This window comes from Pocillopora damicornis, chromosome 12, assembly GCF_964200805.1.
Source record: "Pocillopora damicornis chromosome 12, jaPocDami1.2, whole genome shotgun sequence".
In the NCBI taxonomy this organism is placed as follows: Eukaryota; Metazoa; Cnidaria; class Anthozoa; order Scleractinia; family Pocilloporidae; genus Pocillopora; species Pocillopora damicornis.
In genome coordinates, this window is record NC_142681.1 from 11,768,392 (window position 1) to 11,783,646 (window position 15,255).

The 15,255-nt window shown below is 37.2% G+C and overlaps 2 protein-coding genes and 2 long non-coding RNA genes across 9 annotated transcripts in view; 2 read left to right on the forward strand and 2 right to left on the reverse strand.

Annotated features, from left to right (window-relative positions):
- The first annotated feature begins 3,199 nt into the window (after window positions 1–3,199).
- On the forward strand, window positions 3,200–10,539 carry LOC149036500 (uncharacterized). Of its 3 annotated transcripts, none has more exons than XR_016181596.1 (3): window positions 3,200–3,327; window positions 9,371–9,456; window positions 10,402–10,539. It is a non-coding gene; the product is annotated as an uncharacterized LOC149036500 (long non-coding RNA). The 3 variants fall into 3 exon arrangements; XR_016181595.1 differs by lacking the exon at window positions 3,200–3,327 and adding an exon at window positions 5,836–5,974; XR_016181597.1 differs by lacking the exon at window positions 3,200–3,327 and adding an exon at window positions 5,987–6,115.
- On the reverse strand, window positions 3,781–5,769 carry LOC113667340 (putative G protein-coupled receptor No18). Of its 2 annotated transcripts, XM_089189252.1 has the most exons (3): window positions 5,633–5,769; window positions 4,549–4,987; window positions 3,781–4,033 (listed from the first exon to the last, which is right to left on the reverse strand). In XM_089189252.1, exons 2-3 carry the CDS (start codon window positions 4,903–4,905, stop codon window positions 4,004–4,006), a joined length of 387 nt encoding a protein of 128 aa, XP_089045378.1. In that variant the 5' UTR covers window positions 4,906–4,987; window positions 5,633–5,769; the 3' UTR covers window positions 3,781–4,003. The 2 variants fall into 2 exon arrangements, with proteins under 2 accessions (XP_089045378.1, XP_027038955.2); XM_027183154.2 differs by having other exon boundaries at window positions 3,781–4,987.
- On the reverse strand, window positions 7,080–12,854 carry LOC113667344 (uncharacterized). The gene is made up of 4 exons (XR_003445885.2): window positions 12,716–12,854; window positions 11,930–11,959; window positions 9,840–9,962; window positions 7,080–7,273 (listed from the first exon to the last, which is right to left on the reverse strand). It is a non-coding gene; the product is annotated as an uncharacterized LOC113667344 (long non-coding RNA).
- Window positions 12,749–15,255, forward strand: part of LOC113667342 (protein HIRA) — a 29,605-nt gene continuing 27,098 nt past the window's right edge. For 2 of the 3 annotated variants that reach the window (XR_016181592.1, XM_027183157.2), the window contains exon 1: window positions 12,749–12,890. The gene's annotated coding sequence lies outside the window, so the exon portion shown is untranslated. Of the gene's footprint in view, window positions 12,891–15,053; window positions 15,213–15,255 lie in introns of those variants that run through there. The other variant, XM_089189250.1, reaches the window with a different exon arrangement.

Below are 15,255 nucleotides of genomic sequence, written 5' to 3' on the forward strand. Positions count from 1 at the left end.
TCTTCAATCTTAAAACCTTTTTTATCCAAATATCAACCCGCCCATTTACATTGGAATAAACTGCTAAAGTTTCAAAGAATCCTTCATCGTCGCTTCCGCTTTTCTAGGAAAACGTAATTGAAGGCGGATAATCTACTCTACGGGAATCGTAAAGGGCTTTTGGTAGGCATACAGTTCTGGCTCATTACTCCACCCAATTATACGCAAGATTAACATTCGCATTGTTTTTAACAGTCAGTAACTTGAGACGTGGAAGGAAAAAAAAATGCAAGCTCCGCTTTTAGGCTTGGCTAAATCTAAGAATTACTAAACCTAGAATTCTCCATTCGCTCTTTCGAAGAGTTAACGTTCGAAATGTCAGCTTAGAAACTCTTTACGGTGGCCAGTTTACGTTATCAACTCAGTTGATAATGCTAAATGACCCTGCTAAAACTTCAGTCGTATTTCAGCTTCTAAACAAAAACCATGTCAGGTGTCTCTATCTGTCAACATCATCTACGCAAGCACGGTCTAGTACGATCACGGCTGAGCTCTGTGTGACGATCAAGGAATTCTCTCATAAGTTCCAGTGGCGATTCCGGACCTTGAGCTTGAGGCTCGGCAGCTGCCCACCAAACACACGATTTTGCAGCTCGGACTATGTTTGCTGTGATAGTTAAGGTAGAAAGTTTGCCGAATGCTCCAACCTGATTTTCACTTTAGACACCAGCACAAGTGGAACGTGATGCGTGCAAGCCGAGAATAGCCAAACTACAAGACAGGACAATTATAAAAAGTTCCTTTTCCTTGAGCTTGATGATCACTGTTAATGACGCGATACAGTTCTAAGAGAAAACGAAATTTAAGAAAGAAAGCGTTTATTCTTTTAATGTTTACTCAGTTCATTCTTCTAGTGTTAACGCATTAGCTTAGGCTTGTTGATCGCTACGACTTTCACTCGAACAGTCCCAATTCTAGGCTTCTTTATCCATTTGTTACGCTATTAAAAATCATGGTGTAATCTAGAGGAAACGCAAGGCTGCTACCCTACTGCTATCCTACCCAGACTAATCACGTTCCATAGGGTTTCATAGCTTCATTCTTCTTGGGTACTCTCTTACATAGATGTCAATTATGTCATCTAGATCTAATGTGATGTCTGTGTGGACATGCAGAAGAATCAGTGCGTACTGGCGTATCAGTACTGGAGAAGAGGCAGTTGCAAAGAATCCCTTTTTACATTCATCAAGGAAAGGAACAATTTTGAGCATTTTGTTTGCATTTACACCAAAGGAAGGGAGGAAAAGAAAATTATGGAACGCTCTCAAACTCTGTCTTTACCCAAAGAATTACGCTCAGTTCCTTGAAAAGTTGCTGGAAAAATTTGACTCAAATGTTCAGCCAATACGTGTTGTAGAACTTTTATGTCTTCTTGGACAAAAGACCAAAAGAAGTACAGAGAAAGTATGCAGCGAGTGGAAGAAATTTACCTCCTGAATGCTGCAAAGTTTGAAGAAAATCCGTTATCAAAAGTTTACTTTCAAAACAGTTATGCACGCTTACTTTCCGATTAAAAAGATCCCAAAGAAAACCAAATAATTGAGCAAGAGACTCAATCAGCTCTAGCTGTTAGTAGTGCAAGCCAGGGCGATCGTCATCCAGAAATAGCAGCAACTCTTCTTCTTTCAGAAATCATTGCCAAACGCGGTAAGCAGCGTGATACAGCTACTAAAATGCTAATAAAGGCGTTAGAACTCTTTGAATGGTGCCTTGGTAAACATTTTATGACCGCCGAACCCCTGAAGGCCATTGTAGACCTCCGTTTCTTTCTTGGTGGAGAAACAAAAAAGGAAGACGATTTAAAAATTTCCCTTTAGTATTGTGATGCAGCCATAGAAATGTTCGACGGTCTTGCCGAAGGTGGAAGCAAAGATAACATCCTGACTTTGAAGAGTTACACAGCTTGTCACAAGAGGAGAGGAATCTTTGATGAGGCAATGACTTTATTCACAAAGGCAGAACAAGTTGCCGAGAGAGAATTAGGAGAGAATCACGAATGGAAGGTCTTGATCAAGACTACATGGGCCATCTAACACGACGAGATAGGAAACACGGATAAAGCGAAACTGATGTTTGAAGGACTGTCATAATGATACAAGTAATGGCATACCAATTAAACAAGGATATCAAATTTTATAGAGACCTCTATGATTAAGACCTCTGTATGTATGAGTGACAATTCCTATTGAATACAAAATGTTCAAATTTATAGAAACCAAGGTGGCTGATTGCTTTTGTCGTTTTATGCAGAATAAATATTTTTAGCAGCTAATCCAAGGAACTCAGGTTCAATGGAGCTTTTCTATACCAAATAAAGATTAAATGTCCCATTAGAAAAATTTCCGGAGTAGCACGTTTATTCTGGGCAGCAATAATTCCCAAGATGTTCATTTATGTATTTTTCCTACTGCTGGATTACCGAAAATGACTTGCCTTGGTCTCCCATGGCAACGTGGCCGACTGGTTATTTGATAAACCTTATCGGCGTAAGAAAGTTGATGATACATGCAATTACCTTACTAACTGCGGAGAAAGCAATCAAGTCGGTAGATTACCGTTGAACAACTTTGTTTATCATGCCAAAATGTTCGTCAGATCATTGTTTGACCTCAGTGTGTCAGATATAATCGATATTCTGACAGTTTATATATCAATACACCATAGCCAAATATTGAATTTTCAGCAAAACAAAAGGTTCCAAAACATCTCAAATTCATTTGATTCACATCTTTAAAAAAATCAACTTGTAAACATTTGAAGACAAAAAAATTTCTTTAAATTCATTATTATCACCTTTATTGATATTCTTTTTTTTAAATGAAAGGAAAATCTCAAGTCCGTGTTTGAATTTTCAGACGAGATGAGCGCGTAATTCATGAGTGGAAATTAAGCCCAAGTTTTCTCGCTTCGTTGATAACTTAAATCTCATCTGCTTAGGAGGTAATAGCTGATAGGCTTATTCACGGTGAAATTGCCTTAGATTGCCGCAAATCCCTTCCGCACAATTGTTCAACGGCATGAAAAGAAAATACATTTTAAAATTACACTGGAAGTCGACCTTCACAGGTGCTCTATACACTGGCATTCAAATAATATCGAAATATAAGCAGTTGAAATGTTGATGTAAAACTCAATAAGCGAAAGACGAAAAAGGTATAATGGAAAAGAAAAGAATGAATATGGATGAGCTGCCAACCAATGGTTTTTGGTTTCCAAGATTCCCTTTATTAGAGTGGCATATTGACAAAATTAACACAATTTCGCGCTTTTATTGTAATGATGTCACAGGCAAGTAACTTTAGAAGTAAACAATCAGTTTTCATTCATTACCTTTTGGTTTCTTAGTCGTCAAACACTTCATAATGCTCTCAATATGGAAATGAATATTCTGTCAGACAGTAGAATATTCTGTAAAACATGCACCAAAGTTAATCTTCATTGTTGTATTTTTCGCTTTGTCTCTCTTCTCAAATGGTAAAAATTTTCTACCAAGCTTGCCAAAGTTTACCATTTATGGGCCTCTGTTTTCTGATATTCCGTGACGGATTCATGACCACAAAAAAGAAAATACGTGATTTGCTTTATTCTTCATAAAAATTACCACACGAAAAGTGACAAAATTGTTTTAAGCTTCGATAAGCTTTATGAAGTCTCGACCTCATAGAACAATAGCGTCAATAAATTTAAAAACTGAGATACTCGCAACAACACCAGTTGTTCTTTTAAAACACGAGACCAGAGTGAGAAATCCATTCAATTTTATTAGGGTGTAAACGCAATGTGTTTTCACTTATTATAAATATTTCAGTTATGCTAAACACATGTTTCTTTCTCAACGTACGTAACAACCTTTCGACAACATGGCCCTGCAGTGTCTGAATTTTGTCTGTAACTAGCAGACGACCGTCTTGAAAACGACGAAACTAAAGATGACCCAAAACGTTTTTGTCTTCTTCCAAATAACTTACATCTTTCCTGCGTTACACGCGGTCTCCTACAACGAAGAATATCGAGAATAGCTTTCTTAAAAGTTCTACTGACCATAATAAATAAAAGAGGATTGATACATGAATTCAGGTAGGTTAGAGACTTAACAAAGTCCAAGACGCCAGGATTTATCGAAGAAGAAGTGGATCGTTTCGTGGAAAGGATAAGTGTCAAGACAAAAAACCCGACCCAACATAGAATAAACATTCCGATAACCAGAACCATTTGTTTAGCCGAGCGAATATCTCTTTTAAGTTGCATACCCCCACTACGCCGTAAGACGCAAGTTCTTGTGGTGACCTGGTAAATCTTTGCGTAGGAAAAAATGATTATTATAAGTGGTAGGAAAAAGCTGATAATGGTGATAAACACTCCTTTGTAGTTCCAGTTTACGTGGAGAATTCCAGAAAGACCGAGAGAGGTTGCCCAAACAAGTACAATGACTCCCTTAGCTCGAGTTGGCGTGAGTATCACTAAGTGTTTAAGCGGGGATGTGACTGCAAGAAATCTGTCTAAACTAACCAAGCACAGGTTCCATATTGATGCCGTGCCACAAAGGATATCTATTGATCGCCAAACATCGTAGAATACGGCTCCCCCAGGGAACATAGTACCATCCGATGTAACTCGAGAAACCAAAAAGATTGGCATTGCTAGTAAAGCTGTCAGCAAATCAGCCAAAGACAGCGACACAAGGAAATAGTTTGTAATTGTACGCAGTTCTTTACAGAGGTAAAACGCAACCATCACTAAAGTGTTTCCGAGGAGCGTCAATATAATTAGTATTGCGATCAGTGTACAAGTGATGACTACGAAGTACAATTCCTGTTTATCTGAGTTTCTTGATGCCTCCATCGCAGACACGCTGAAATTGGTCATTTTTATTTCGTGTTTTCTTTTACGCTCCAGCTAAAGCGATCATAGGCTTACACTGCCCCGTGCTTGACGAAAATTTACATGCCTAATAAGGATATGCAAATTATTAAGTCTCATCGCGTACCAATTGGCTGTTCCTCTTAATCCCCTAAGAAGTATTGAATATTTGAAATAAGCCGAAAACACTGCACGAATAATAAGGAATTTCTCAAGCTCAATTTTCTATACTTTTCATTCTTAACACGATTTGAAAATGGGGTATTTTGGATTTTATTGTAATGTGAATCTTCTCTTTGTTAGACAGACGATGACCATTTACGAAAAAAAAATAGTTGCACTAAAAATTTTGATAGATCTCTACATGTTTAAAAAGTGATATGAAAACTCAAGAAAAATATTAAAAAATGCATCTTGGATGATCTGTATTTTTTCCAATTATGAGATACGAGATAGGTAATATAGCACTATTTGGCACAGAGCAGCTTATGGCCTGAATAAGATTACGTTTTTTTTTCCAATGTCTTCGGGGAACTCCCAAAGCTGAACTTGAGAACGAGACGTAATTAACAGGCTGCCAATTTAAAAGTAGAGTTTTGCTTTTCGCACTCGTTTGGTATAACATTGTGCTATATAAAGAGGAATTAACATTTCTACGTCATGTTGTGCATGCTTACTTTCACGAGTCCATTTAGACTTTTATTTTAATTACACTGCGCAAATCATCACCTACCTTAGTTTTTGTTTGAGAAGTGTCTAAGTACTTTATGCTCTGCCGCACGATATACCAACTCGTGATGAACTACAGTTCTGGAAAGAAAGACATCTTTATAGTCCAATGGTTTAAGCTAACACCTTATTCAAACCATATTTACATACACGTCTCAAATAATTATATTGTGTAAATATGAGGCATAAACTTCCATTAAAGATGGCCTTTGATCGATTCTAACGCCGATCTGTCTCAACCTAAGTCTGCCATCTCACATCCTTTCTTCGCGAATCGAGAAAGAAAAAGATCATCTTGACCTTGGAAAATTGAGGAACAAAAACCATAAAACCTCATCTAAGTCAGGTGTGCTTTATATTTTAGCCGTGTTAAGTTGTTATGAGTTCATTTACATAAAAAATCATTTGGTGGGCGGTGATACTAAATCTCAGATGCGCACGGAACTGTCAAATACAGGCAGTTTTCCAGTTGTTGGCCATTTCGAACGTGAGTATATAATCCGATTGTTCTCAGTAACTGTGATAGTCTCTCCAGTGCGCATCAAATATGCTCTTAGTTACTTCATTGTCCATGTTCTTCACTAATCCCCGTCATGAATACATGCAGCTTATACGTATTATGATTGGTGATACACAAAACTTTATTTTTAAGATAGCTTTTCTTGTCTACAATTTATGCAAATTTGGCTGGCAATTTTTAATGTACTTCTGAAGTGTCGCAGTTGTCAGATCGGAAGTTGGAAATATTCTTGTATTGGTTATCAAGATACTTGGAATTGATGTGCCTCAAAATCTTTTCCCAAAAAGCTCTTCCAAGCCTTATTTTTTCGAGCTGTGCCTCACGGAGTTGTTATTTCACTTTTCCAACGAGAATTAATTTGCCACCTTTCCAGCCACAAGTCAACTGACATCACTTATTTCAAATATCAATTGGGATTAAAATTCTACTTTGGTAAAACTCGCAACTGAAGAGCTTACCTGAGTAGTTATACCCCATGTGAATCAAATTTTCGCTAAAAATTATCTCCCTAAGTGGTAGTTGATGAGGCAAGGAAGTATTAATTCAAGCATCAACCTTGTTACCGATTATCCAAACCGGCAGCGTGAAGCGGCACCAGTTTATTACTGGTTGAGGCAATTTTAACTGGCGGTGACTTGTCTCAGTAGTTATTCCGGTACCTTTTTTTCGGTCCAGACAGACAGTTTCAAGATTGGGTGCAAATGTTCAGAGCACGGAAAATGCGAGAGTAACCATATCCTTCGTCGTTTACTTTTTCTTTTCAGAAAATAACTAGACACTACGAGCGCCCTAATTGGTACAAACCTACTGTTGAACCCATAGCAAAATTGGAGTTTGTTTTGTAAATACGAGAAAATTTTGCCATGAAAGCGTTATTAGTAGTTATTAGTAGTTAGGACTTTTTACGCGAGACAAAAAATATGATCAATACTTTGGTTTAATATGCATTTTAATAAATTGCGTGTGGCATAATCTGTGACGGTACCTGACTCAATAATTTTGAAATTAAAAGTATAGTAGGTGGGAATTTTACACAACAAATTCTTTAGTGAGGTTATAGATTAGAAATATGCAGCATTCAGGTCGCCCTTTCTTCTTTCAAAATCTTGCAGTCTTGGGCTGTTTCTGAAGATAAGATAAAATTTCATTAGCCATAACGGCCGTCTGAACTTGTTCTCTCTTAGCCCTATAAAAAATAGATAATATAATAAAACTCCCCAATTTCTTTCTCCGAAAAACATTCCCTAAGCAGAGATCCAAGTTAACTGAACACAAATGGAATGGTAATATTTATTATTTCGTCAATTGTCCATTTAACTTGTAGCAAATCAAATAATTAAAACCGGACTTTGTGTCGGGTCGCACTAGATCGAATTCAAATATTTTCCGATTTTCCAGTTCGCAAACCAAAAAGTGGCAAAATTTTGAGCAATTTCCAAATTTCATCCACACACATCTTGCATATCATGGCAGCTAAATGGTTAAAAAACATGAATGTTTATTTTGCCTTCAAGGCAGGACAGCGGGTCCTTTAAAATTGGCGAACAGGTTGGTAAGTTTTTCCTGGGCTCCTGGTCGCACTTAGTTTACGCTATTTTGTTGACAGATTTTCAGACTTAAACACACAAAAAAAGCGCTACGCATTGCGACCCGGGCCTTGTCAGTAAATTTATTAAATACCAAGTGGCATTTCACGCCACTTATATATATGGAGGTGCCCTGATAGATACTTAACATGCACGATAACTATTCAATGGTCCAGAATCATCTCGAACCCATAAGGGACACGCAAGGGACAAGGTCACGGTAACTAATTCTATTGTGTATCCTGGCACTAGATTTTGCAATGTTTTTTGTAGGCTATCCTTCTTCAACATTTCTTGACTAATTCTCTCTTTCGTGCATGTGTTTGGTTTTTATCTCCTCCCAGCCTCTCAACAACGTCCTATTTATTCAACACCATTAATTTATGATGATAATTGAGCTGAGCGGAGTATAATTTGTACAAGTAATCACAAGATGTCGAGTGCAATTTAAGATAAACGGCACGAGTAAATTTTTAAATGGCTAACCAAATTGCACAGGCCTGTATGATTAGAAGTCTTTGAAAATTTTACGGGTGCTGATTTATCCCGCGATTTATGGACGAGAAAAATCACGTGATTACTAATTGATAGTATGGCTCTGTTTTTATTTTTATTTGTCCCTATTTCGTACCGTATCTCACTAGTTCGGCCACTTGCCTTTGATTTACCTTGTTGCCGGAGTAATCGGGCTTTTTCTCCAAGAATCTGCTTTAAACTTTTAAAACCCCTCTCGAGAATAATTGAGCGTCTGTATTCTTTCTCTGCTAACTATCGGTCGACGACAGTAACCATTACACGAAAGCTATCACGCTCCTAAATTTCCCCGTCTTTTGTGCGAACTGTCGCGTAAAACTCCTCAAGAATTTTTTCAGGGCCTCTGGTTCATACTTTGATATCCACTTTTGGAAGCCAAACTTTTAGCCAATTGTTTTTCTTTGTTGATTGGTTTTGTTTTAGCATTCTCCCTCAAACTCTGAGTTAAACCCTTCTTACTTTCTCCTGTCCTATCCGCCATTTTGTTTTGATGTTCTTCTGCGAGTTACCCGACAATCAGTTTAATTTCAACTTTCTGTACTGTTTAGGATTAATTGACGTGTTCTCAGCCAATGAAATTTTTGCATGTGTATTATTAGGTCTGAAATCCTACGAGTGATTTCTACATTGAACGAGCGCGCAGCGCGAGTTTAATTGTAATCACAAGTATGATTTCAGACCAAAATTGCACAACACGAAGTTCAGTCACCACTTTATTACATCCATTTTGATGCTCCAAAATTCAATCCCTCAAATACAAGACTTTTTAACATGTACAAATATTTAAGTGGTCCAATACTGAGCTGGTTTGTTAACAGTTGCAAAAGTTGTCTTTCGCTTTCCTCTAGCTTGAGTGGTTACTTTAAACAAGCCTTGAAATCTGATTTGTTGTTGTGTTTTAGTAGAGGTTCCACATTGGCTGGGGAAAGGATGATATTTAGGACAAAAACTGGTCCGATTCGTAAATAAATTGCACCAATGGGAGCCAATCAGATTGTAAGGATCACATGTGATCTTAAAATGGATGTCATAGATATATCAATAATTACCTGATTTTGCAGTATTGTCAATTGATAAAGATTATTTATTATTATTTAAATAGAAACGTTAAGTTGTGAACCAGGAAGCTAAGTTAACCACGATTCCCTCATCGACTCCCTGCACATTTTAAGTTCCAAGTAGAAACAGGTGAGTGAGAAAAAAAGTAAACAATTAAGCTGTGCTTATTGAAAAGGAAGGTTGTTTATTTCATCTTGTTTTGAGAGCTATGGATTTTAAGGTTTCCTTCTTCTTATAAACCATTTTCCTCATTCGGAAAGTCACTGTAAGTCTCTTGAGCTTAAAAGGCACATTTTTTGGCACTTTGGTGTTGTTTCAAGAACTCCTCGCGTTATGAAAAAAAACTTTCGATGAAAGTGTGTTTAGTTCTAACAGTCCTAATTTTGTGTTCATTGTACCTCGAGATTAACGTGACCTACCAGCAAATCGGCAGAACGCAGCATCACGTTCCATATATCTGAGGTTTAATACGGCAATTATATTTAAAGTAAGAAGCCTGTAATTTTACCTACCTTAGGAACAACGTCCACAGGTTTTGGGGCATGTCATTCGAATTATACGAGAGTACTTCGAATATTTGTGAAGACACTTCAATCGCTTCCCTTTACATCTTTTGGGACTAAGATCTCGGCATACTGCAAATAAATGTTTTAAAAATATCGACAACGTTAAATTCGCTCCTTCCGTCGTGATGGGATAGGATGGAATAAAAATGGATTGCACAAAGAACACACGAATCAGCTACGTTAATCCCGAAGGAAGAAGATGATCTGGGAACGTTTGTTATAATTTAATTAATTCAACAGTCCACTGTTAGGTACATGTATGAGGTCACATTCTGTAACAGACAATATAAACAGTTTTCGTTGCGGGAGATTGTAGCTTCTCTATGGTCATTAGACTTTTAATCGAAAGGCGAGGGACAGAGCCCTGAAAGGGGTCATTGATTCACTTTTCTCTGGAGGAGGGTCGGTTGTTTAAACAAAGTATCATTTAGCCGTCGTTTGGCAAAATAGCGTTCCATACCATTTTCATTTTAACCAAATGCATATTTATTTTGTTGTTATTGTAAAGGAGGCAGTGGACAACAGTGGAGAAACATTGAACCCACTTTAGAGAAAATCTTAAGGTACAGTGATCTCCAAAACCCGCACCTCAAAAAAAACAAAGATTAGATGTTGCCCTTGTGTGTGAGTGTAAATAAGCTTTCCTGTCTTTTAGAAATTGTATAAAATAACATATATTTCATCCTAGAAAGAGGTTAAGAGGTTTAATTTGCGAGTAAAAATTAGAGAAAAAGAATCAGGCTCGCCTTGCTTGAGAGAGGTGTGTCAACATGAGCATTAGCTTGAATAACTATAGAGCTGGTGGAGGGGGGGAGGGCTAAAATCCCATTCAGGAAGAGTAGCGATGTTACTGTATAGTTTATGTTTGTGCAGCTGTAAGCTGCATTGTACTCCGGATCATCAGTTTTTATTAGTGATGTTGGATCCCATAATATCGCCATGGGTTGGAAGACAAGTAGTCTTCATTTCTCAAAGAGAAATTTCCTGTTTCCTTGACGTGTGTGGAGAACAAAGGTAAGATTTATTCTGTATAACTCTTTAGTGGTTATGAAGATCATGTCTTAAAAATTTAATATCATTTCAAGGAAACAGCAAACTTAAAGTCACTTTGAAAATTCAAAATTCCCCTCATCCCAACCCCAGCCACAGTGATCTAATCCACTAACTGAGCTGTCACAAAGCACGAGCCTGACTATGACTCGTGGGACAAAAACAAAACAAAGGCCAAAAAGAACTCTACCACGCTGTACAATTTTTTTCGAAAAGAGAACCCCCTACTCAAATAAGAAAAAAAAAATACTCTTCCCACCCCTGATCCGTAGATACAGAGCCATTTGCAACCCACCCTTAGATAGGCCAGTGGCTGGGCTTCATTTTTTTTTTTTTTTCACTTTTCTGGTTCCTTCTTTCGGAAAAAAAGTGGTCTCAGCGATGCCAGACATTACGGACAAATATTAGAAAAATAATCCTGAAAAATAACAAATTTTTCAGGATGATTACCCAGGCAGTCGCTCCACTGACATTCATGATAAACTTTTCTAGAACTCGATCGAGATATTAACAAATTCTGGCATCAGGGAACTAAATTTGCGAAAGATAGATTAAAAAAATAAACGAATCCTCATCGGTTCAAACTTTTCCTATAATTGATCATGATAGCAAAATGTCAATTTGTGCACACAATCACTCCAACATTTATTCTGAAAGATGATCTTGGAGAATTCAGCATGGTGGTCGACAAATATATAGTACTTTTTTAAATACAGATCTCTTTTTTTCTAAGTTCTCCACCTTTAAATTTTTGATTGAGCAAATAAGTGGGATAAGATGAATTTTAGGGGAGTATCGTGTTGTGAGCATACCTTAGAGAAATCTCCATTAATCGATTAGCACATACAAAGAAACTGAGAGAAATTGCTTATCCTGATAGATTTATACACCCTCTGCCCCTTTTTTTCCTCAGCGCATTCTGACATTACCTTTCCATGACAAGGTCTATTACATTAAGTAAGAAGATGGCCAAAGTTACATCTCACCTCTGCCACGTTTTGACAGCCAACTTTCCCCTGAAAGATAAGCGGAAAAAGCCGCAATAGGGATTGACATAAATTATTGAGTAACTCTTGCTCTGTTATGAGGGTCGTTTATGATATCAAACGACTGCTCCAGTTTAAAACTACATCGGCGGGGTAACTTTAATTCGCGAATTGCCTGATCATGGCTGAAGGTATCCCTATTTAGTTATGTGATGAAGGAGAAAACACGAATTTGAATTTCTATCTTTTCTCGATCATCGAATCCGCAAGTTGAAGCACTGGTTATAATCAACGCAGTTTGGGAAGGCTACATTTCTGTTTTGAGTTGTTCGATTTCACAGGAATCTCCACTCCAATCTCTAATTTACAGTCTACAGAATCAGGCTACACATCCCTCGTTGATGACGGCAATTTTAATTTGTTTGAATAAAAACTTTGTAATGAATGACAGAGAAGTAGACTGAAGCCAGAAAATGTGTCAAGATATCGAACTGAAAATCAATTCAAACTTTACATGGGAAATCGTAGAATTAGGTGGAGTCACGTCAGTTTTACTCTCTGATTAAAAATTTATACCACAAAAAAAATTTCGAATATTCCACCATTAGCCGGATTTTCTCTTCCCTAAAACTAATCCAAAGGGTGTTTCAGTAAATTTCAAACAGAGAAATGTGATCCTGTTTCAGTGGATTGCGTACCTTATCACCTCACTTGTAATTAACGAAGAACTCTCTATATTTTCAAAACTCATGGCATTAGTTTAATAAAATGAATTTATGATCGTACCTTCGTTCAATTCTTGTGTTATTGAAGAGCTGTCAACTGTATCCATCACAGAGATCACAAACAAGATGAAAACGCAAATAATTATTTGGCTTTTCATCTTTATTACAGGCACCTGAACGGAGTACGCAACTTTGCCAGAGCAGGAGTGGTGAAGTGTATCGTGAGAGTACTGCAGGTATGTAGTTAATTGGAAAGATTATATCTGTGTTCAGATTTACAGTTCGCAACTGGTGTCGTCTCCTGCTGAAAGTGTACGGCTTGAGATTCAAAACAATTCTGATTATCTACCTGATTTAAGCTCAACCAGACACGATCAAGGTAAAATTATAATTGCTATAACGAACCGTAAACGTAATAAAAAGATGAGATATAGGCGCGGTTCGACATCAAAGAAAGTTTTTGAGGCGTAAATTACCAAAAAGGTACAATAAGCAATGAGTAAAGATCAACAACAAGAGTTTGTATATTGACTGCAGGGCTCTAAAGGTAAAAAGACTAATTACTGGCTACTATGTTGATTATTTCGCGAACATCTGGTGCAAACAGGACAGCATCAAAATCAAAATTGTTAAAAACATCACTTCGACAATTTCAAGGGCTGTATAGAAAAATGAAAAAAAAACAGAGATGTCTATCTATAACCCAAATAATATGTTTTCCTATCGTTTTACATACCAATAGAATCATCGTGTGCGTGGACCGAAGATGTTTATTATCATTATTGTAATAATTTTTGTACGCTCTGAAAAAAATGCGTTCACAAGCGGTTTAAATTCCCGCTGAGAATTTGAGTTTCAATTTGTTTTGCGCTGTCTTGAAGCGTTTGATTGTTCGCCGATTTGATTTCTACAGGATAACCCCCATCGTTTGTTATCAGCCTTCTTTTCGCATTTTTCACATCATTTTGACAAGGCCTTTGTCGGGAAACATAGAGAGTGTTAACTTTACGGAAAACTTCCCGTTTTACAAGACAACGGGGAACGAGCCTGGCCATGTTTGTTTATAAACTTTAAGAACAGTTCTTTTTGTTATTTTAATTCAAACATCTCCAACTGTTGACTAAGGGTCTGTTTCCATTATCTATCGAGTAAATCTTTCAAAAAAGGAAAATTTAGTTTTTGTCGGTAAAGCGTCTTTGCAGTCCGGAAACCCAAATTCTCATTGTTATTCTGTGAATTAAAGTGGTTCATGCCTTTTGTTATTGCTTACCCTCACTATGTACGCTGAATATATAGAATTGAACCCCTGAGCGTGTGTGTTGCGAGTGGAAGTAGACAAAACATAAGGAATATGGTGTTAATATTTTTTTGGGTTGCGCAGCGACTCCCTTTTCAAATTTTCATCTTCGCCAAGTTATTTCCACAGCCGATTCTTCTAATATTTTGATGAAAAAAACAAAAGAGTTTTTAAGAATTTCTTTTCACATACAATCGATTCGGTTGTGTAAAGGGGAAGCGTGTAACTTATTATCAGTCTAATCTACATAATAATGTTTGTTTAAAGAAATATTCGTGTATGGCGAGCGCATTAGATGTAAATTTCCCTTTCTATATGGGGCTAACTCCGCCTGTACGAGTGGGTAAGATTGATTGACATTGGCCGCTTGATCCTGCCGAACAAAACATTATTTGCAGCCGGTTCAGAACAGACTTCCTAACCTTCTAGAAAACTCCATCTGAAGTAATAAACAAATTAGTTCATTAGAAGTTTCCATGGCAATCGCATCGCAAATACATATAGACAGTGGGTCAAACGAAAGAAACACGAATTCATTCAGTTTTTTTCCCATAAGAAAATCGCTCATCGTCATCAAACGCAAAAAAAGGAAAGGTTGAAAACTCAGCCAATTTTCAATTATCTCGACCTCACAGCTTGCACTTGGTTATAACGCATATGCTAAATGCGTCAAGGCGTCTACCTGTCCGTGTTTTTCCTATTGGTAATCCCCAGGCACTAAACTACATCTTCTAGAGTAGTTTTATCAACAAGCTAATTGTCATGGCGTTTAAGTACTCTATCGGATTCCCCACAATGCTTCTCGAGCAAGAACGGTTTCAGTTGAGAAAATTCAGGAAGAAGCTAGTTAAACCCATTTGAGTTTCATCGCCATCTTTTTTAAGCTTAGAATTTCTACCCACTACTGACGTGCCAAAAAATTTAAGGATGCGCATAAAAAGTTGAATTCTTTATTACCATTCGCTTTCCTCATAAATGTTAACCCACATCTTTCTTTGTCGTTATCTTTGACGCACGAGAGAAAACCTATCGAAAGCTTATTATCACCTGAGCAAATAGGAACCACTTCTTCATATCTGTATTTCTCTTTATCTCTTACATACATATTTTATAGTATTCGGGTTATATTTTTAGTCAGTCTCAAAATAGAAAGACATCCATAGCCCGTTGAGAAGAGCCCTGTCAATTTTTCTGCTCGAATTCTATTTTTCTAATGTCGTTGTTGTGCGAGGGTGGTGTTTTTCTCAGTGAGGAGTTCTTGGTAAGACAACTTAGATATTAAAAGGGAATGGCTGTGGGTGTTA

Excerpts from the sequence above, each read along its gene's own strand:
- LOC113667340 (XM_027183154.2), bottom strand. The coding sequence starts at position 4,905 with ATGACCAATTTCAGCGTGTCTGCGATGGAGGCATCAAGAAACTCAGAT.